This window comes from Corvus kubaryi, unplaced genomic scaffold (assembly GCF_017639235.1).
Source record: "Corvus kubaryi isolate FWS band 111438036 unplaced genomic scaffold, C.kubaryi_AGA036_p1.0 37321, whole genome shotgun sequence".
In the NCBI taxonomy this organism is placed as follows: Eukaryota; Metazoa; Chordata; class Aves; order Passeriformes; family Corvidae; genus Corvus; species Corvus kubaryi.
Genome location: NW_024581100.1, coordinates 1 through 20,273, shown reverse-complemented (window position 1 = coordinate 20,273; position 20,273 = coordinate 1). Strand labels below are relative to the sequence as shown.

Below are 20,273 nucleotides of genomic sequence, written 5' to 3'. Positions count from 1 at the left end.
ACAGAGACCTCACACAGAGCACCTGGCAATACACGTGCATCTTCAGCTTCGGGGTCCCGCCCTCGCTGCCGAAGGACGCCGCCTGGGACGGACTCAGCGTCCTCGAGCTGCGCGAAGAAGGCGGGCGCCGAAGCCTGGCAGCTCTTGCGGCAGACGGGCTCCCGGCGCCCGTCCCTCGGGAGGCCTGGGCCGAGCGCCCGGCACGGGAGCCGCTCTGGGCCTCGCTTCCCCCCGTGCGAGGCCGAGCCGCCACGGGAGCCGCAGCTTCTCCTGTGCTGGCCTGGCAGGAGCCGGGGCCTGCCCCGCACAGCCCCCGCGGCCCCTCGGCTGCCCAGCCGGCTGCCCCCAGCAAGCGGCCCGGCCGCCTCAGGCGGGCGCTGCGGGCGCTGCGGGCGCTGTTCCGCTGCCGCTGCCTGGCGCCGCGGACGCGGGAGTAGCGCCCGCCCGGCCCGGGGCTGCCGATGGCGGCCGGGCCGGGGCCTGCGCGGGCCCCCGGGAGCCGCACGGGCGGCCTCGGCCTGGCCGGGCCCCGCAGCCTGAGCTGCCCCGGCTGCTTTGGGCCGTGCCGGGGGCGTCTCCCCGACGCCCAAAGTCACCGGCGTGGCCGGCCCCAAACAGCGCCCGTGGAGCGCGCTCGGTGCCGGCGCGCTCGGCGGGGAAGCCCAGAGAGTCACCGAGGTGCCGAGAGACCCTGCCGGGCACCCGGTGCCACTGGCACCCGGGCAGCGCCAGCGTCGCCCCGAAACCACGTCCCCAAGGGCCACATCTGCACCGCTCCTGAACGCTGCAGAGACAAGGACTCCACCACTGCCCTGGGCAGCTTCTTCCAGTGCCTCACGCCTCTGCCAAGGAAAAACTGCTTCAGATCTTGAATCTGAACCTCCCCTGGTGGCATCAAAGGCCACGGACATGACTGCAGGACTTTGACTCAACAAGTGGAAGCTGACTTTAAGAAATAGTTTAAAAAAAAAACCCCAGAAATTAAAACAACCTCCTCATACAGGAAAAAAGAATAGGAATAGGAATAGGAGTAGGAATAGGAATAGGAATATTGTGATGATGAAGAAATAGCAGTAGTAAATAGGAGGAAGAAGAAAAAGGAATAGAATATTAATAAAAATAGTAAGTTGAATAAGAATAAGAAGAGCATAGGAATAAGAAGAAGAAGAGGAAGAAGAAATAGTAGTAAGCAATAAGAATATGAAAAAGAAAAGAATAAGCATAACAAGTGAATAAGATTAATTAGAATAAGAAGAATATGATAAAGAAGAAAAAAGAGTAATAGTAAATAAGAAGAAAAATTAAAATAGGAATACGAAGAATAAGAGTAAGACAAAGAAGAAGAAGCAGGAGTAGTAGAAGTAATTAAAAAGAAGAAGGCAAAGAAGACTTAGATGAAGAAGAAGAAATAGGAAATAGTAATAATAAGAAGAATATCAAATTAAAATACACATCCACACATCCTCTAGAATCCCATCCCTCCCATTTGTTGTTACAATAAAATGCATGTCCAATGAAATCCGTTTGTTGTCCTCATATGGTCTCACTTGCACCTTCCCTGGGGCACAGGCATCTCTCTCCCTCTTGGCACCCTAACCCATGGGCAGGGTCCCTTCCCGCCACAAGCATGCCGGGATTCTGTCAGGGACTCCCTTCTCTTCTTCCCTCTGCTTCCAGCTGGAAAACGTGCAGCAAAGCAGCCTTTGCTGTCTGCTCTGGGAGCCCTCCCAGCTGCTGGACCTTGTCCCCTGGCCCTGCACAGCTCCCTTGGGAGGCACGGCAGGACCAGCAGCGTGGGAGCCTCGGGAATGCCCCTCTGGGATCCATGGCACACACTGCAATGAGCTGGAATTCCAGTTCCCAGTGAGGAAAAGATGTTCCTGCCCTTCAAGGCAAAGCTCTGAAGGGGCTGAAACCCAAGTGGAGCAAGATCTTACAGTGACATTTCACTGACAGCCTCCATAACTTCATCCAGGGCTGCTTTAGCTCCTGGATTGGGGAAAAAAAACCATCAGGGGAGGGTCTTTGGCTGGGAGCTGCCCTGGGCAAAGGGAGACACTGGGAGGGAAAAGAGCAGGCAAAGGAAGGCAGGAGAGAAAGGAGGACCCGGCAAAGAGCATCACTCCGGATCTCTGAGGGAAGGGGAAACCTTTTGTTGTACGGAAACCAACAAAAACTCGGAGTATCTCTGCCAGGCCACTGAAGGCCTCTCCTGCCCCACTCTCCCCAAGCAAAGTGCCCCTCCTTGCCCATCCTCGCAGCACTGTCCTCATGCCCTTCTGCTCGTTGTGGATGATGGGGCAGAGGGTTTGTTCCAGGGCATCCTGCAAGCACCAGGCAGGACAGTTCCACCAGGATGGGAACCCAGCTCAGGGCTGAGGGACTCAGAAAATCTAAACACCAACACAACACCAACAGGGCACATTTGTCACTTTTGCTACAAAAGGCAGCACTGAAAATGATGGGTAATGAGAGCCTCCTAATTACCCCAATCCCTTCTCCATTTTAAACTTTCTCTGAAATAACCAGAATAACTCTTCAAATTCCTTCATCTTTGTCAGTCCCAGATCTTTGGAGAGCAGACTGGGGAAGAGAGCACAACATCAGCATGTTGGTAATCAGACATGGCTTGTTGTCCATTTCTCCTTACTCAGTTACAGCGGTAGATATTGGGAATAACCAGCTGTCCTGAGGAATTTTTCCTGCAGCAAGTTATTTTCCTGTCATGGTCCATCTGTAATTTTATTACTTTATTACTTATTAAATGACTTATTACTTATTAAAACACCAACATACATACAGTACAGCGCCTTGCAATTACTCCCCCTTATATTTATAAACCTCAAAGTCTTCCCGGTCTTAACAACATCTTTCTTCTATTCTTACTCTTTGGGTGCATCAAAAGACTCCTACTCACAACAGTAGAGAAAACCTTCTCGTTAAAGAGTACCAGTGGTACAAGATCTACCCAGGCAGCCGTAGCCGTGGCTACCAGAGAAACATCTTGCTGGGATGATACCCAAAGCCCCCCAGTTTAAGGTTTAAGTTTCCTTTATTTTTTTACACAAAAACAGGGGAGATGTTGCTGTGAACCTTTCCCCCCGTACTTGGTCTGTCCCAGTTCATTTCACTGTCAATCAGTTTGCAGTTTCCCCTCCCCTTGCTGCATTGTATACGCCTTGCCTTAGCTGCCAATCCTTGATGTACACCACCCCTTTCCCCTCGCCCTGCTAGAAAGTTCTTCTCCCCTCAATACCCCCTTGGTCCCTTTGAATTTCTCCCCTCCCCTTGTTTTCCCTCATTGGCTAATTGTATGTCACTCCACCTGTGAACCCTCCCCTTCTCCTTCCCGACTGGCCCTGAGATTGTTGCCGCCCTTTGTCCAACCCCCTTTAAAAAGCTGTGCAACCCCTTTTCTGGGGTCTTCGGTCCCTGCTCCCCCTGAGGACAACAAAGCCCTGGATACTCTACTGGAGTCCCCTCCTTCCTTCTTGCCTCTGCCTGCGAGTGCAAACCATTCAGCACCCTGAGAGCTTTGCCTCTTGCGGCGAGACCAGCTTCATCTTGGTCTTCGGAGCGCATCAGACCCGTCACTGCGAGTGACCGGGCAGCTCCAGCAGCGACAGTTATGTACTTGGAATCGCCGTGCTTATGCTCAGTGGCAAAAGCACAAACCCAGAAGCAAGGCAGAAAAGGGTACTTACTTTCAAGACATGCGAGATTTGTAAAGAATTACAAATGACCAAATAAAAAGGGGGGATTGAGAAACGGGTGATCAATACTTAACTCATGTAAGCACAGTTAACTATTGGGAGACAGCAAATGTTAATCACAAAACCTGAGAAGCAGGATTCGCCCTAATCTTGTCAAGATAAGAGGAACAAGAATCTGTTTGAAACCAGCACAGAAACTGCTGAGTCACCCCACAAAGGACTGCCCGTGCTCCAGAAAGAAAGGTGAAAAGTGCATTGTGATGAAGAGTACGGATCTTCATTGGAAAGACCCGCGAGGAAGAAGAGGAGCCTTCCTCAGTGCGACCACCAGGACACACCACTCATGTGTGACACATATGCTAATGATATTAATGACTTCCAAGAACTGATTTGTATAACCACCCCTATCCCAAAGAATGTGATGAATATTCATGAATTTTACCCATAATATTGTGTTGTAGGAAGTGCCGTGTGTGTGTGTGTTTTTGGAGGAGAGACCCCCCACGTATCCGGCACTGAATAAAGCAAATACCCACTTCTCTGACTGTCTCTGAAGTGCCTCTTGGCCCAGTTTGGGCGATTCTGGATCCCAAAAAGCTGCCAGGGATCCCAAAATCTCCAAAATCCTGTCAGGGATCCCAAAATTTCCAAAATCCTGTCAGGGATCCCAAAAACCCCATCAGGAACACCCCCAAACCTGCTGGGACATGTCCCGCATGGCAGCCAGGACTGCAGACCCCAAAATCCTGAAAGGGACCCTAAAAACCCCATCAGGGATCCCCTGCGGCACAGGTCCCGCATGCAACCCCAAAAACCCCCAAAAATTCATCAGGAGGTCCCATAAAGCCCTCAGGAACACCCCAGGGACCCCAAAACCTGGCTGTGACAGGTTCTGCGTGGTGGCCAGAACTGCGGACCCCAAAATCCCATCAGGGACACCCCAAAATCCTGTCGGGGACCCCCTCCCGTGTTGGGGACAGTCCTGGGGTGTCCCCCCATCCCCTCCCGGTTTGTCCCTTGTCCCCCTCCCGTGCTGGGGACAATCCGGGGGTGTCCCCCCGATCCCCTCCCGGTGCATCCCGTGTCCCCTCCCGCCTTGGGGACATTTGGGGACACCCCCGTCACCCAGGTAGCCGCACGGCCACGTCCCGGCCGATGCCCGAGGAGCAGCGGTGACAGGGACAGTGCGCGCCGGGGGGCGGCCATGGCTGTCACCCCCCCACCCCGGCAAAGGCTCTTAACGGGATCAGCGCTCACGTGGCACCGGGACCGGGATCAGGATCGGGATCGGGGTCAGGATCAGGGTCAGCCACCCCCGGGATCGGGGTCAGCCACCCCCGGGATCGGGATTGGGGTCAGGATTGGGGTCCGAACCGTGGTCAGGATCGGGATCAGCCACCCCCGGAATCGGGATCGGGGTCAGCCACTCCCGGGATCGGAATCGGGATCGGGACCGGGATTAGGATGGGGGTCCGCGCCCCCGAGATGGGGGGAGATTTGGGGACATTCTTGGAGACAGCACAAAGTGTGGGGGGAGCTCGGGGGGCGGCCCCCTCTCCTGGGGACCCTAAATCCCCCCCTCCCCACCCCAGGGGACGCTGGGGACCCCAAAACTTCCCCTCCTCGAGTGGCCAGAGCGAGCTCTGCGCACCGGGACCGGACACCCCCTGGACCGGGCTCCGCGCTCCGGGACCGGACACCGGACACCACGTCCAACAACTAAATGCGGACCGGCCTTCTTATTTGCATAACCCCGCCCACCAGACCGACAAACCACTGGGCAATACCAGCGTAATTTGCATGGCCACGCCCACAAGCCCACACGCCACACCGAGCAGGGCCCACCTATTTTACATAACCACGCCCACCGCCTGCAAACGCACGGCGGGAAACGTTCCGCGATTTCCATAACCACGCCCACCCACGCCCACCAATCGCACCGCGGTATTCCCCTTGCATTTTGCATAACCCCGCCCTCATCCTGGCCACGCCCAGCACCGGCTGCAGCCGCCGCCAGTCGCTGTTGCCTCCCAGTGCTCCCAGTAAGTGCCGTACTGGGAGGGATCGTGCTCCCAATTCCTTCCCGGTGCTCTCAGTATCGGTCCCAGTGCCGCGCGGGGCGGGGCCACTTTGGGAAACCCCCCAGGGCACAGTGCGGCTGCTTTGGGGTGTCGGAACCTGCCCGGGCCGGGGCGGGAGCGGAGGAGCAGCGGGAGGAAGAGGAAGGAGAGAGGAGGAGGAAGAGGAGCAGGAAAAGGAGGAGGAGGAAGAGGAGGAGCAGGAAAAGGAGGAGGAGGAAGAGGAGGAGCAGCAGCAGAAGCGCGCGGTTCCGCCGCCCGCCCGCTGAGGCCGCAGCTCCCCCGGCTCCGGCAGCATCGCCCCCCCGCATCCCGAGGTGAGCGGGGAGGGGGAGCTCGCCCCAAATCCATCGGGGGTCTCCGGGAGGGTTTTTTGCGGGGCAGGCGATGTTCGGAGCTTGCAGGAGCCCAAAGCTGAGCCGCAAATGGCCCTTGGGGGGGGGTGTGGGGGCGATATCGGTTTTGGGGATCCCCGGGAGAGCCGGGGGGGAACGCGGGAGCCCCGGAGTGGGGAGAGCGGAGGGGGGCGATTCCGGAGCCGGGGGACCCCCTGCAGCCTGGAGGGGTGGGGGAGGCTGGAGATGAGTGGGGTCCGGGCCCCTCGACACTGAAAGGAGCGGCGACTTCTCGAGCTGGGCTTGGGCAGCGGAACCACCAAACCCAAGGCGCTCAGGCCTTGTTTTCCCCCAGAGCAGGATTTCCCATTGCCAAGCCGTGGCCGGATGGAGGAGGAGGAGGCCGCGAAGAAGAGGAAGATGCCCCGGGAGCCCCAGGCAGGTGAGGAGGAAGTCAGTGCCCCTTTCCCTTCTCTCCTGCTCCATCTCCCAGCCCAGCATCGCCCCCGGCTGCAGGACAGCCCCGCTGCCGACGCCGTCCTGCCGGGGACGGACTGGGGGGATCTCCTTCCCCTTCCCTGTGGCACGGAGGCAAATCCCATCCTCTCCTTGTCCTTCCTCCACCAGACAGGGAGCTGAGCACGGAGCCCAGAGAGAACAAATCCCCGTGGCAGAAGCTGGTGGGAGAGGCCGTTTTGAGTGGCTCCACGGGGCAGGAATCTAAGGGGGAGGAAGAGCCCCAGAGATGCTGCACAAGGAGGGGCTGCAAACACAGCCCAAGGAGGTCCAAGGAGGAAGGCGGCCGGAGATCCAGCCAGAGCTTGGAGCTGGGGGTCCATGAACAGCTTCACAATGGGGAGAAGCCCCACAAGTGCTCAAAATGTGGGAAGGGCTTCAGGTGGAAGTCCAGACTGATTGTCCACCAGAGAATCCACACCGGAGAGAGGCCCTACGAGTGTGGGGAGTGTGGGAAGAGCTTCAGAGACAGCTCCAGTCTGATCTGCCACTGGAAAATCCACACAGGGGAGAGGCCCTACGAGTGTGGAGAGTGTGGGCAGAGCTTCAGCCAGAGCTCCAACCTGCTTGTCCACCAGAGAAGCCACACAGGGGAGAGGCCCTACGAGTGTGGGGAGTGTGGGAAGAGCTTTGGCCGGAGATCCAGCCTGTGGGCACACCAGCGGACGCACACAGGGGAGAGGCCCTATGAGTGTGGGGAGTGTGGGAAGAGGTTTCCAAGGAGCTGCAGTCTCCTCAAACATGAGCAGAGTCACACGGATGAGAGGCCCTTCCGCTGCCCCGACTGTGGGAAGGGCTTCCAGCGCAACTACACCCTCATCATCCACCGGCGCATCCACACCGGGGAGAGGCCCTACGAGTGTCCCCAGTGTGGGAAGAGCTTCTCCAGCAGCTCTGCCTTGACCCAACACCAACGGAGGCACCGCTAAGGGAAGCCCTGTGAGTGCCCCGAGTGCGGGAAGAGCTTCGTGCGCTGCTCCAGCTCCATCCCCTGTGGGAGGATCGGCGTTGGATGATCCCCAGTGACCCCCGTTGGGCAGAGCCCCAGAGCTCCGTGGTGCTGGTGATCTGTGTGGGAAGACACCAGGCTGGGGGGCTCCGCCTCTTCCTGGCTCCCAGTGGCCTTGATTTTCTTTTCATTTCTCTTTGTCATTTCAAAACACCCAAACCCGGGGTAAAAATAAAGATGTTGAACTAAGACATGGATGGGGACGTGGGGGGATCTTCCAGGGGATATGGGAGATGCTGGCTTCAAGGGAGTTGAGGGTTCCTGGTGATTCATTAAATCTCGATATCCATGGACAAAGACCCTCTAACTAATTAAAGTTAGAAAGTGGTATGTTTATTCAGGCACCAGCGGGGGGGCATGGGAGTAGCCTCCTAAAGACATGCCAGCCAAGTACAAGGTTTCTCGTTCTCTATTTATTACTCAAAGTTTTACATCTTCTGCATATGTATGACCCCAGCACCTCCCATCCTCCGCTTTGTATTAAAATGAGATCATTGGTCTTTCACGCATGCGCAGTTTCTCTCTTGAATTGGGTCAGTGGTCCTGAAAGAGGAAGTCAGGAATGTCTTCCTCACAGTGACCTTTTTACCTCCTTGCTGTTGGCAGGCCTTCGTGGCTTCTTGGCGCAGCCCAAGATCTCCTACTTTTGATTAATTATTACGAAACCCAGGTGCTGTTCTTGGTTCTATTAGTTTCAATTTCTTTTGATGACAGTTCATTCATTTGGTTTCCTTCTATAAACAAAACTTAAAAATATAATGGCAAATAATACATCACTTAGCTCTAGCTTAGGCATCTACTAAGCATTAACTTATCTTTTGTTTTTCTACTTTGTGTCTTAATACAAATTTCTTCTAACTCTTAGCTAAAATTTTAACTTTTCAGAACCTTGACTCACTTAAACACCTAAGAAAGCAGTATTTCTCTCAGGTTTGCTATAGCATATGCGCAGGGGCACGCACACAGACAGAAACAATCAGGCAAGGAAGATTCCTGTGAAAAATTCCCCTCAGAGGTCAGTGAAATCCTCACTTTGGAAGCTTTTTCCTCTCCTGCTGGGCACAGGATCAGGCCTCGAGGAGTGAGAATATTGGCCCAGGACACATCGTGGTTTGGCGATCTCCAGGTATAGCAAACCTGAAGGTTTGCTGGCTCTGAGAGGCCCCCTCAGAGGGAGATTGCTGGTCACAGCCCACGGCGGCCCAGGAGAGCTCAAAGGGTCTCCTTTTGGGCCGCTGTTGAGAGGGTCACAAGAGAGTGGGCTTCAGTCATAATGATGTTTCATCCTGGCCACAGTTTGGGTCGGCACTTTCTCTGAAAGTGGGAGAGCAGGAATGCTATGCCATTCAGGCAAGAGGAACCTTTTCCAGGGCTGGTCATAAGGAAAGCAGGAGCTCCTCAGCAGTTCCTGGGAGCAGACAGTATTTCTGACAAGCTCGGAAAGAGCTGAGCCCAGGTGCTGTTTTCAAAGCCAAGGCCTAACAAGCATTTCTCAGATCACAGTGCAGCCTGGAAAGGAGGAGAGGGGAATGCACCAGCACACTGGGATCCCAGGGATGTCCATGGCCTGGGATGATGCTGGAACAATGCCAGGCACCCACCAAAGCCACTCTGTCCCTGCCCTCTGCAGCCGCACAGAGGAGAGAAAATTTATCCAAGGGTTCTTGGGATGGGATCCCTCAGCAAACACCATCAGGGGCACAACAGACTCAGCCTGGGAATTTATTACCTGGCAGGGAATTTATTACCAACCAAATCCCAGCAGCACAAGGAGAAGGCAAAGAAATCTCTCCAACACCTTCCCCCCACCCAGCGGGGATCACCCGGAACGGGGGTCACCAGGGCTCTGCCCAATGGGGGTCACTGGGGATCATCCAACGCCGATCCTCCCACGGGGGTGGAGCTGGAGCAGCGCACGAAGCTCTTCCCGCACTCGGGGCACTCGCAGGGCTTCCCTTAGCGGTGCCTCTGTTGGTGTTGGGTCAAGTGAGAGCTGCTGGAGAAGCTCTTCCCACACTGGGGACACTCGTAGGGCCTCTCCCCGGTGTGGATGCACTGGTGGATGATGAGGGTGCAATTTTGCTTGAAGCCCTTCCCGCAATCGGGGCAGCGGAAGGGCCTCTCTTCTGTGTGAATCCACTGATGTACGAGGAGATTGAAGGTGGTCTGAAGCCTCTTCCCACACTCCCCACACTCATAGGGCCTCTCACGGGTGTGGGTTCACTGGTGCTTTCTCAGGGCAGAGCTCCAGCCGAAGCTCTTCCCACATTCCAAGCACTCATAGGGCCGTTCCCTGGTGTGGATCATCTGGTGCCGGATCAGGTGGTAGCTCTGCCCAAAGCTCTTCCCAGATTCCCCACACTCATAGGGCTTTTCCCCAGTGTGGATCCTCTGGTGTTCCCTCAGGCTGGAGCTCCGGCTGAAGCCCTTCCCACATTCCAAGCACTTGTGGGGCTTCTCCCCACCCTGAGGCTTCTCCCCCAGCTCTGAGCTCCCCCTGGATCTCTGGCCGCCTTCCCGGCACAGGGGGGCTCTTTCCTCCTTGGATCTCTCTGGGCTGCGTTTGCAGCCCCTCCTCGTGCGGCATCTCCGGGGCTTTTCCTCCTCCATCTGGCCACACCTTGGGAATGACAAATCCTGGTTTGGGGGGAGAAACAAGGGGTGAGTGCAGTGGCTTGGGGGTTCCTTCTGCGCAAATCCATCTCCAGAAGTCTCTGGGCATCTTGTGTCGATGAAAACCTCCAAGATACTAAAATCCAGCCAAAAAAACCCCCAAACACGTAAACACGGCCCCAAAACTCCAAAAATCTCAGTATCCAGGAAAAAGCCCTTCCAAAATATGAAGATTCTACCCCCCACAATAACCAAACCACCAACATTTAGCTCAACTAACCTCAGAAACACCAAGGTTCACTCCTCCCCTCCAAAACTCAAGGATCAGCCCAAGTAATGCAGATTCAAACCAAAAATTCCGAGATTCAGCAAAAAATACCCTCCCCAGAGTTCCCCCTCTGATTCACCACTTTGGGCTCTGGGTCATTTTCCCTCTCTTGGCTTCTGGGGTCCTGTGTATTTTGAGGTTCCCCCCTATGCGGGGTTCCCGCCTTCTCTGGGCTACGAGGGGTCCAGGGAATCCCAGGGGTCCCCCCTTTCCAGGCTCCCCACTTCGGTGTCCAGGGGGTCCCCGGTTCCCCTGCTCTCCATCTTCCCCCTCCCTTCAGGCTGCCAGGGGTCCCCCAGCTCCGGGATCGCCCCTCTCCGCTCTTCCCACTCCGTGGCTCTCGGGCTTCCCCCAAACCTGGATCTCCCAGGCAGTCCCCGAAACTGGTGTTGCTGAAACCGGCGTCCCCCTCACGCTGCACCGGCACCGGGCGATTGCCACGTGGTACCAGACCCTGACCCAGGCAGACCAACCCACATGTGGGGGGAGACCCCGCATCCCCCCACCCACAGCCGGGGCTCTGCTGTGAGCTGCCAGTGGAAACCACCCAAAAAACCCTCCCAGGGTCCACACAAGGTATTTGGGGTGAGCTTCCCCTCCCTGATCCCCTGCGGAATGTGGGGGAGCGATGCTCCCGGGGCGGGGGGCTGCAGATACGGGGAGCGCTGGACGCACGTGCTGCCTCCTCTTCCTCTCCTCCTGTTCCTGCTCCCACTCCTCCTCTATCCCTCCTCTTCCTCCCGCTCCTCCTGCACTTCCTCCTTCTGCTCCTCCTCCTGTCCGTTCTCCCCCTTCTCCTTCATCCCTCCTCCTCCACCCCTGCTCCTCCTCCCCCCAGGCCCAGTGCCCACCCTTGGCCCCCTCCCCCCAAACCCTTCACATCCCGTGGGAGGAGCAGGGATGGAGCTGGGGCCAGTCGGGCTGGGGCAGCGCTCGGCTCTTGGCTGCTCCCAGCTGCTGTGCGGGAAGCTAGGAAGGGGAAAAGAGGGAAGATTGTTGTGTGGAGAAAAAAGTTTGGTGCTTGTGGTCACACTGGATGGGGACTTGGACCCCTTTGTTCTCACCGCAGGAGCCTGGAGATTTTGGAGGGGGAATACAGAGATGGGTGGGGGATCCCAAGGGATTTTGGGGACAGGGTGAGGGGTTGTGGGAGCCACTTGCTGGAGGGCAGTCAGGCCAGAGACCCCTGGTCTGGACTCCTGGTCTGGGCATTCCAGCTCCCATTTTCTGCTCTCTTCCTCCCTTTTTCCCACCTCTCTCAATATTTTCCCGTCATCCCCACCACACCCCTGAGATGCCCACATTCACCTGAGTCCCACTGCCCCCAGACACGGGAGCTCCCAGCACCACCAGTACCACCAGTACGGCCCAGCTGCCAGCACATGCCCCATGGCCAGTGCCGGGCAAGTGCCGCCAGCCCCAAAGCAGCCGCGCTGTGCCGTGGAGGGGTCCCCATGGCCCTGCCCCATGCGGCACTGGGAGCACCAGTCCGGACCAGTGCAGAGCACGGGTGGGCAGCGTCAGAACCCACGAAAGTGGTTCCACCACAAGCCATTTAGAACCCCCCAAACTGGTGGAAAGCATCAGGATCCTCCCAGAAAAGGCCTCACCTCCGCCTCTGAAAATGACCAGGAAATCACCCAAATCCGATTATAACCCCCCCAAAACTGATGGAAAGCAGCGGGATCTACCCTAAAATGGGTTCCCCATGTCCTTCCCTGTGGGCCGCACTCCAAGTGCAAGAGCCAGGTGTGTCCCCCCTCCCAGTAACACATCCCGCAGGATTGGAGGGTGCCCCAAAACCTCCTCAGGAACCGGATCATCCAAACCTCTTCATCCCAACATGTGTCTGTTTCCTTCCAGACCCCATCCCAGCCATCCTCCCTCTCCCAAATACAGCCCCATTCTTAGGGGGCCAGAGCTGCTTCTGGGGGCATCGGTGAGTGCAGAGGATCCTTTATCCCCCTCGTGCCGCTCCAAGCTCCCGAGGGCAAAGCCCTGGTTTCTAGGGCTGTGCCCGCTCCTCAAATCTGTCGGATTTAATACCCAAGTGTGGCCGGGACACGGCCCCGGGAGCTGCGCTAATGCCCGGCGGTGCCCGGGAGGGTCTGAGGGGAGGGGAGTTCATAAGGCCGAGGCGGCGGCAGCGGGAGCCGCGGGGCCCGGCCCGTGGGGGCGGCCGGGGGTGAAAAGTGCGCGGCGACCCCAGCGCGGTGCCCGAGGGCTGAGCGGAGCTGCTCGGGAACAACCCCCGGAACCCCCCGGTGCCCGAGGGCTGAGCGGAGCTGCTCGGGAACAACCCCCGGAACCCCCCGGTGCCCGAGGGCTGAGCGGAGCTGCTCGGGAACAACCCCCGGAACCCCCCGGTGCCCGAGGGCTGAGCGGAGCTGCTCGGGAACAACCCCCGGAACCCCCCGGTGCCCGAGGGCTGAGCGGAGCTGCTCGGGAACAACCCCCGGAACCCCCCGGTGCCCGAGGGCTGAGCGGAGCTGCTCGGGAACAACCCCCGGAACCCCCCGGTGCCCGAGGGCTGAGCGGAGCTGCTCGGGAACACCCCGCTCGTCTCCGCCGCTCCAAGCCGCTTTCCCGGCTCCGGCTGCCGCCGCCGCCCGGCCCCGGCGCGGTCCCGCGGGGTCGCCGCTCGAGGCGCAGCTGGAGGGGCTCGATCCGGGCCGCGCCCCGCCCGTCCCTCGCTGCGGCTCCTTCAGTTACGCGGAGCTGCGGAGATCCCCTGGTGAGGCTCTTTCATTGCATTTTATTCCATTCTCTCTATTTCTTTTCTATTCACACCTCTCTCCCTCCTCGGCGCTGCCCTTCTGGCCACACCCGACAGCGCCCGTCCCGCCGTGCGGCTCTTCAGTGACACCGGGCGCCGCGGACATCCCGGTGCAGTTTTTTATTCTATTTTACTCCATTCTCTGGATTTTATTCTACTCACCCTCCGCCCGTCCCTCGGTGCAGCTCCTTCAGACGCGGGCGGGGCAGACGCCTCTCGCTGCGGCTCTTTGATTGTATTTTATTCTCTTCTCTGTATTTCCTTTCGTTCCCAGCTCGCCCGTCCCGCGGAGCGGCTCCTTCAGGGGCCCGGGGCGGCACAAACCCCTCGGGGCGGCTCCAGCAGAGCCCCGCCCGCCGCCGCTCCCCGAGGCCTCCCCGCTGCTCCCCGGCCATCGGACACCGCAGGCCGACCCGGCCCCTTCTTCCCCTTCTTCCTCTTCTTCCTCTTCCTCCTCCTCCTGCCGGGATTCAGCCCCCGCCGCCGCCCGGCTCCTTCTGCCGCTCCTGCCCGGCACGAAGCGGCGGTGCCGCTGACGGGGCCGGAGCGCGGCTGCCCCGCGACTGCCCCGCGCCTCAGGGCCGGGCCGGGGAGTGACCGCACGGCTGGGGAGGGACCCCCGCTGGACACGGCAAGGATTCCTGTCCCTCAGGGGGAAGCACGAACTCACCGAAACTCCCATCCCTTCTCCGTGCGCCGCTGGCCACAGGAGGGAGGGAAACGGGGATTGCGCTGGAGTTTTGCATTCAATCCTTACAAAGCAGAGTCCCAGACGGAGCTCCGCTTTCAGCTTCCAGCGAGGGAATCCAACGGGAGCGCTGGCGCTTCTGTAACCTCAAGCTGTTCCTTGATACTCGACACTTTAGTTCTGGCCATAGGAAGCCCTTCAGCAGCAATGTCTCTCCCAGCCACTGGCTTCTGGCTCACACCCAGCTCGGAGCTTGGACAAGAAACCCAAAGTCCCAGGAGAAGAAGCTCTACTGTTACTTTGGGGTTTTTTTCAGAGTTCTCTTTTATTATATTTTACATATCATCTATATTTTACTGGGGTTTTATCTTTTTCTAAAATCTCGTGTTTATTCTCTCTTTGCCCCCTCCAGCCCTTGTCCCCCTCCCGGAGGTTTGTGGGGCGCTGCTGTCCCTCAGCCCTTCCTGCCCCGGCACCCGCGGCCGCTCCGGTGCCCTCAGGCCCCGGCTCGAAGCGAAACCACAAAACCCTCTGGAAAGAAAGCCGGTCTGGGCGAAAACCCTGCAGGGGGGATTGAATGCCAGGGACAGCGATTGCTGAGAGTTGGAGATTCCAAACGCTCCAAGGGGCCCGAGGGAACCGCGCTGCGGCCTCGGGGCCTCCCTGGGGCACCGCGGGGACCCCCGAGCAGAGCGACTCTTCCCACCCCCCAAAATCCGCAGCTTTGGGTCAGCTGAGGAAAAGAGCTGGAAAAAGGGGCTGGAAAAAGGGGCTGGAAAGGGGCTGGAGCCCGAGGGAACCCCTCAGCCATGGCCCAGAGCAGCCGCAGGAAAATGCCCCGGAAACCAAGGAAATCGATGGAAGTAATGAGGAATTTTTGAACTCTTTCCGCTGCTGTTTCCAGAAGGTCCCGGCCGAGTCCTGCCGGGAGGAGCCGGGGGCGGGGAGGGGCCTCAGGGCTTAACTGGGGAGAAAAGTTGAATTGGGGCAAGGAAACTTTAATGGTGGGGAGAAGATGTGAACGGAGGGGATTTGAATGGGAGGGGATGATTTGAATTGGGCAGAGAAAATGAAGTGGGGGAGGAGCCCCCCAGCCCTCGGCTGTGCCCCGAAGGTGCTGCCAGCGGTTCCCCTGCTCCCACCCCCCGGGCTGGGGGCGCGGAGCTGCCGCTGCTCCCTGGGAATGCCACGGGATAAAAATTCCACTCAAGCTTTTATGTTCCCAGTCATTCCCAATAAGATCCCACTTGCCCCCAGCATGGTTCCAGTTGTTCCCAGTCATGCCCTGTATGGTTCCTTTCACTCTCAGTCCCTCCCAGTAGAGTAAGATAGGGCCCCAGTCACTTCCATTATGAACCCAGCCACTCCCAGTCAGTCCCTCTATGACGCCTTTTGTCCCATCATGGTCCCAGTTGCTCTAAGCATGATCCCAGTATGAGTCCAGTCACCCCCAGTATGATTCCTGGTAACTTCCCAGTATGAGTCTGGTTTGATTCCTGTCAGGCCCAGTATGATCCCAGTCACTCCCAGATACTCCCAGAACTATGCCAGTCACTCCAATATGACCCTGTCAGTCCCAGTATGATCCCAGTATGACCCCAGCATGCGCCAGCTACTCCCAGGACGATCCCAGTTGCCCCCTGCATTTTTCCAATTGAACCCTTTCACCACCGCTGTGGTTCCAGTCTCCCAGAATGATTCCCGTCTGTCTCAGTATGATGCAAATTACTCCCAGTATATCCCAGCAGCACCCATTGGGCCTCAGCATGTTCCCAGTAGCTCTCAGTGTGGTCCCAATATATCTCAGTATAATCCCTGGTGATCCAAATCTGGTCCTGCCCAGTCCCGGTCCTGGTCCCAGTGTATCCTGCTGTCCCATTCTGTCCCAGTCCATCCCAGCCTGTCCCAGTCCATTCTGGTTCCTTCCCGGCAGCCGCCGCCGTTTCCTGAATTCGTCTTCCCCACTCCCCCCGCCCCCATCAAAGCTGCCCCCCCGCCCCCCAAGATGCTGATGGGGATCGGGGGCTTCGTGTTGGGCTTCATCTTCCTGGCGCTGGGGCTCGGCTTCTACCTGCGCAAGCAGGTGATGGGAGGGGCCCGGGGGTCGTGTCTCCCCTCCCCCGGCGCTCTGTGCTCCCCCGGGGCCCCCCAGCCCGGTGTCACCCCCTTTGCTCTGCCCACAGAGCTCCTGAGCCGCCGGCGGCCGCAGCCCCTCCCCGTGGCCTCGGGCCCGGCTGGGACCCCCCGCGCTGATTTTGGGGGGTCGTGTGTCCCCCCCAGCCCCGCTGTCACTCTGCCCCCACCCGACTGCTCCCAGTGTTCCCAATAAAGCTTCCCAGTTTGGGCTGGTCCCGTTTATTGGGGGGCACTGGGGAGGGACTTGGGGGAAACTGACGGGGAGCCGAGATTGGAGGGGGCAGAACCGACCCTGGGATGGTTCGGGAATGGGGACCCCCCTGTGTCCCCACCGTGTCACCCCGCCCTTGGGAAGCACCTGAACGCCAACACCCAGCGAACCGCAAAACGTGCCGGGTCGCCCCTAAATTCCACAGCCCCCAACGACCCCCAAATCCCACAGAAAAAGTCCCCTCAAAAGAGCCCCGAAGAAAGGCGCCAATCAGAGACAGCGCTGGACAACCTTCAGCCAATCAGAGCGCGCGGCGCTGGTGACTCACCAGTTGCCAGGCAGACCCGCAGCGCCCAGCGCTCCCCACCCGGACCCCACCTGCGCCCCCCCAGAGCCCCCTGCGCCCCCCGCCAGGGGAATTTGGGGTGGGGGCGCGTGGGGGGCTCCCAGGCCGGGCCCACAGCCCAGCCCTGCCCCAGCCCGACCTGTCCGGGCTCCATCCCGGCTCCTCCCGCGGGATGCGACCGCGTTGGGAAAACGGGGGGCCAAGGGTGGGCGCTGGGCCCGGGGGGAGCAGGAGAAGGGATGTGGGAGGAGGAGGAGGGATGAGGAAGGAGCGGGAGAAGGGCCTGGAGAGAAGAGGAGAAGGAGGCGGGATTAGGAAGGAGAAGGAGCGGGAGAAGGAGGAAGGAGAGAGGAAAAGGAGGAGCAGGAAGAGGAAAAGCAGCAGGGGAAGCGCGGGGTCGGTGCCCGCTGTGTCCGCCGCGGCCCCGGGAGCATCCCGCAGGTGAGCGGGGAGGGGGAGCTCGCCCCAAATGTCTTGGGGGTCCCCGAGAGGCGTTTTCTCTTGGGGGGTGTTTGGAGCTCGCAGCTTCCAGAATGGAGCCCCAAATCTCCTTGTGGGTCCCTGGGAGGGTTTCATTTGGGGGGGGGTGCGATGTTTGGATCCTGCGGGACCCCAAAGCTGAGCCGCAAATGGCCCTTCGGGGGATATTTTGGGGGCTCCGTGCCGGTGCGGGGGTGGGAGGAGGACATCGTTCTTGGGGCCCCCCTGGGAGAGCGGTGGAGGGGAACGCCGGGAGCCCCAGGGTGGGGTGAGGGGAGAGGGGCGATCCCGGAGCTGGGGGACCCCCGGCAGCCTGGAGATGGGGTGAGCCTGGCTAAGGGTGGACCCCTGGGATCGCTGGAAACCTGCAGCAGAGAATCGGGGGAGAAGGGACCCCTGGGAACCCCAAAACCCCCTGGATCATCGCTGAGTGGGACCCCAGAGAGGGGGAACCCCAGGAGACACAGGACCACGATGAGCCCAGGGAAAGGAGACCCTCAGAAGCCCAAGCAGAGAGATCAGGGAGGGGGAAGTGCTGGGAGGGTTTTTTGGGCTGAATCGTGGTGGTTTGGGGTTTTTATAGACACAAAAGCCCCGGAGAATTCCATAGGTGGGCCTGGGCAGGAGGAACCCCCAGGCCAAGGCGCTCACCCCTTGTTTCTCCTCTCAAACCAGGATTTGTCATTCCCAAGGCGTGGCCGGATGGAGGAGGAGGAAAAGCCCCGGAGATGCCGCAGGAGGAGGGGCTGCAAACGCAGCCCAGAGAGATCCAAGGAGGAAAGAGCCCCCCTGTGCCGGGAAGGCAGCCGGAGATCCAGGGGGAGCTTGGAGCTGGGGGAGAAGCCTCAGGGTGGGGAGGAGCCCCACAAGTGCTTGGAATGTGGGAAGGTCTTCAGCTACAAATCCCGTCTGAGGGAGCACCAGAGGATCCACACTGGGGAACGGCCCTATGAGTGTGGGGAATGTGGGAAGAGCTTCAGCCGGAGCTCCCACCTGATGGAACACCAGAGGATGCACACTGGGGAAAAGCCCTATGAGTGTGGGAAATGTGGGAAGAGCTTCGGCCGGAGCTCCAGCCTGTGGGGACACCAGCGCACCCACACTGGGGAGAGGCCCTATGAGTGTTCTGAGTGTGGGAAGAGGTTTCCAAGCAGCTCCGATCTCCTCAGGCATCAGAGGAATCACACAGATGAGAGGCCCTTCCGCTGCCCCGACTGCGGGAAGGGCTTCAAGCAAAACACCAACCTCGTCACCCACCGGCGCATCCACACCAGGGAGAGGCCCTACAAGTGTCCTGAGTGTGGGAAGGGCTTCAGCTACAACTCCTGCCTGATCCGGCACCAGAGGATCCACACTGGGGAATGGCCCTACGAGTGTGAGGAGTGTGGGAAGAGGTTTCAGACCAGCTCCGATCTCCTCGTACATCAGCGGATTCACACAGAGGAGAGGCCCTTCCACTGTTGCAACTGTGGGAAGGGCTTCAATCAAAACTCCCAACTCATCAGGCACTGGTGCATCCACACCAGGGAGAGGCCCTACGAGTGTCCCGAGTGTAGGAAGGGCTTCAGCTGCAACTCCGACCTGATCCGGCACCAGAGGATCCACACTGGGGAACGGTGCTACAAGTGTGAGGAGTGTGGGAAGAGGTTTCAGAGGAGCTCCGATCTCCTCAGACATCAGTGGATTCACACAGATGAGAGGCCCTTCCGCTGCCCTGACTGCGGGATGGGCTTCAAATGCAACACCCACCTCATCATCCACCAGTGCATCCACACCGGGGAGAGGCCCTACGAGTGTCCCCAGTGTGGGAAGAGCTTCTCCAGCAGCTCTGCCTTGACCAAACACCAACAGAGGCACCGCTAAGGGAAGCCCTGCGAGTGCCCCGAGTGCAGGAAGAGCTTCGTGCGCTGCTCCAGCTCCATCCCCCGTGGGAGGATCGGCGTTGGATGATCCCCAGTGACCCCTGTTGGGCAGAGCCCTGGTGACCCCCATTCCGGGTGATCCCCGCTGGGTGGGGGGAAGGTGTTGGAGAGATTTCTTTGCCTTCTCCTTGTGCTGCTGGGATTTGGTTGGGAATAAATTCCCTCCCTGTGCCCAGGCTGGCTCTGTTGTGCCGGTGCCGGTGCTTGGGGCGGGATCTCTCCCGCTCCTTCTCTCAGCTCCTGGGCTTCTTTGTATTTCCTATCCCTGTGCAGTTGCAGAGGACACAGTTGCTGCCAAGCAAAGAACGCCCTCATCTGGGGCCTCATTTTTGGACACACCTGGATATCTCCATCCCCATTTTGGGGTGCATCTGAGCTCCTGGATATCTGGGACCCCATTTTTTGGGCTATATTGGGTTTGCTCCATCTGGTTTTGGTAGCAGGGGGACTACAGGGTGGATTCTGGGAGAAGGTTCTGGAAGCTTCCTCTGTGTCCAGCAGTGCCAATCCATGGTGGCTCCAAAGATGGAGGTGCCAGATGCAGAGAACCCCAGGGATGCAGAGATACCCCGCAGCCTCTGGAGGAGCCCCCACCGGAGCAGGGGATGCCTGAGGAGAGGCTGTGACCCCGTGTGAGACCCGTGGACAGAGGGGCCCTGCTGGAGCAGCCTGTCCTTGCAGGACTGACCCCGGGGCAGAGCGACCCCCGGGGCTGCAGCAGTGTGAGGGGACTGCTGCCCGTGGGACGGACTCAGGCTGGAGAAGTTCCTGGAGAGCTGTCTGGTGGGAGGGAGCCCAGAGTGCAGCAGGGGAACGACTCCTGTCCCTGAGCAGCGGGAGGAGGCACCGGGGATGAACTGAGCATGGCCCCAATTCCCTGTGTCCTGCACTGCCGGGGTGGGAGGTGGAGCTGGAAGGAGGGAGGGGTGGGAGGAAGAAGTTTTGAAGGGCCTTCTTTTAATTCTCCTTATCCTGCTCTGAGTTTGATAGCAATAAATTCGTATCTCCAGTTTCAAGCCTGTTCTGCCTGTGACAGTGTTTAAGGGAAATCTGTTGGTCCTCATGTCAGCTCATGAGCCCTTGGTTAAATTTTCTGTCCCCTGTCCGGCTGTGGAGGGCAGG

The 20,273-nt window shown here is 58.9% G+C and overlaps 1 protein-coding gene across 1 annotated transcript; it reads left to right on the top strand.

Moving 5' to 3' along the window:
• Window positions 1–5,655: 5,655 nt before the first annotated feature.
• LOC121665183 (zinc finger protein 883-like) lies at window positions 5,656–20,158 on the top strand. Its single transcript, XM_042029117.1, is given in 4 exon segments — window positions 5,656–6,568; window positions 6,754–7,649; window positions 18,079–18,677; window positions 18,762–20,158. Coding segments are annotated over 4 exon segments (1,881 nt in total). The 5' UTR covers window positions 5,656–6,513; the 3' UTR covers window positions 19,093–20,158.
• The last annotated feature ends 115 nt before the right edge of the window (window positions 20,159–20,273 follow it).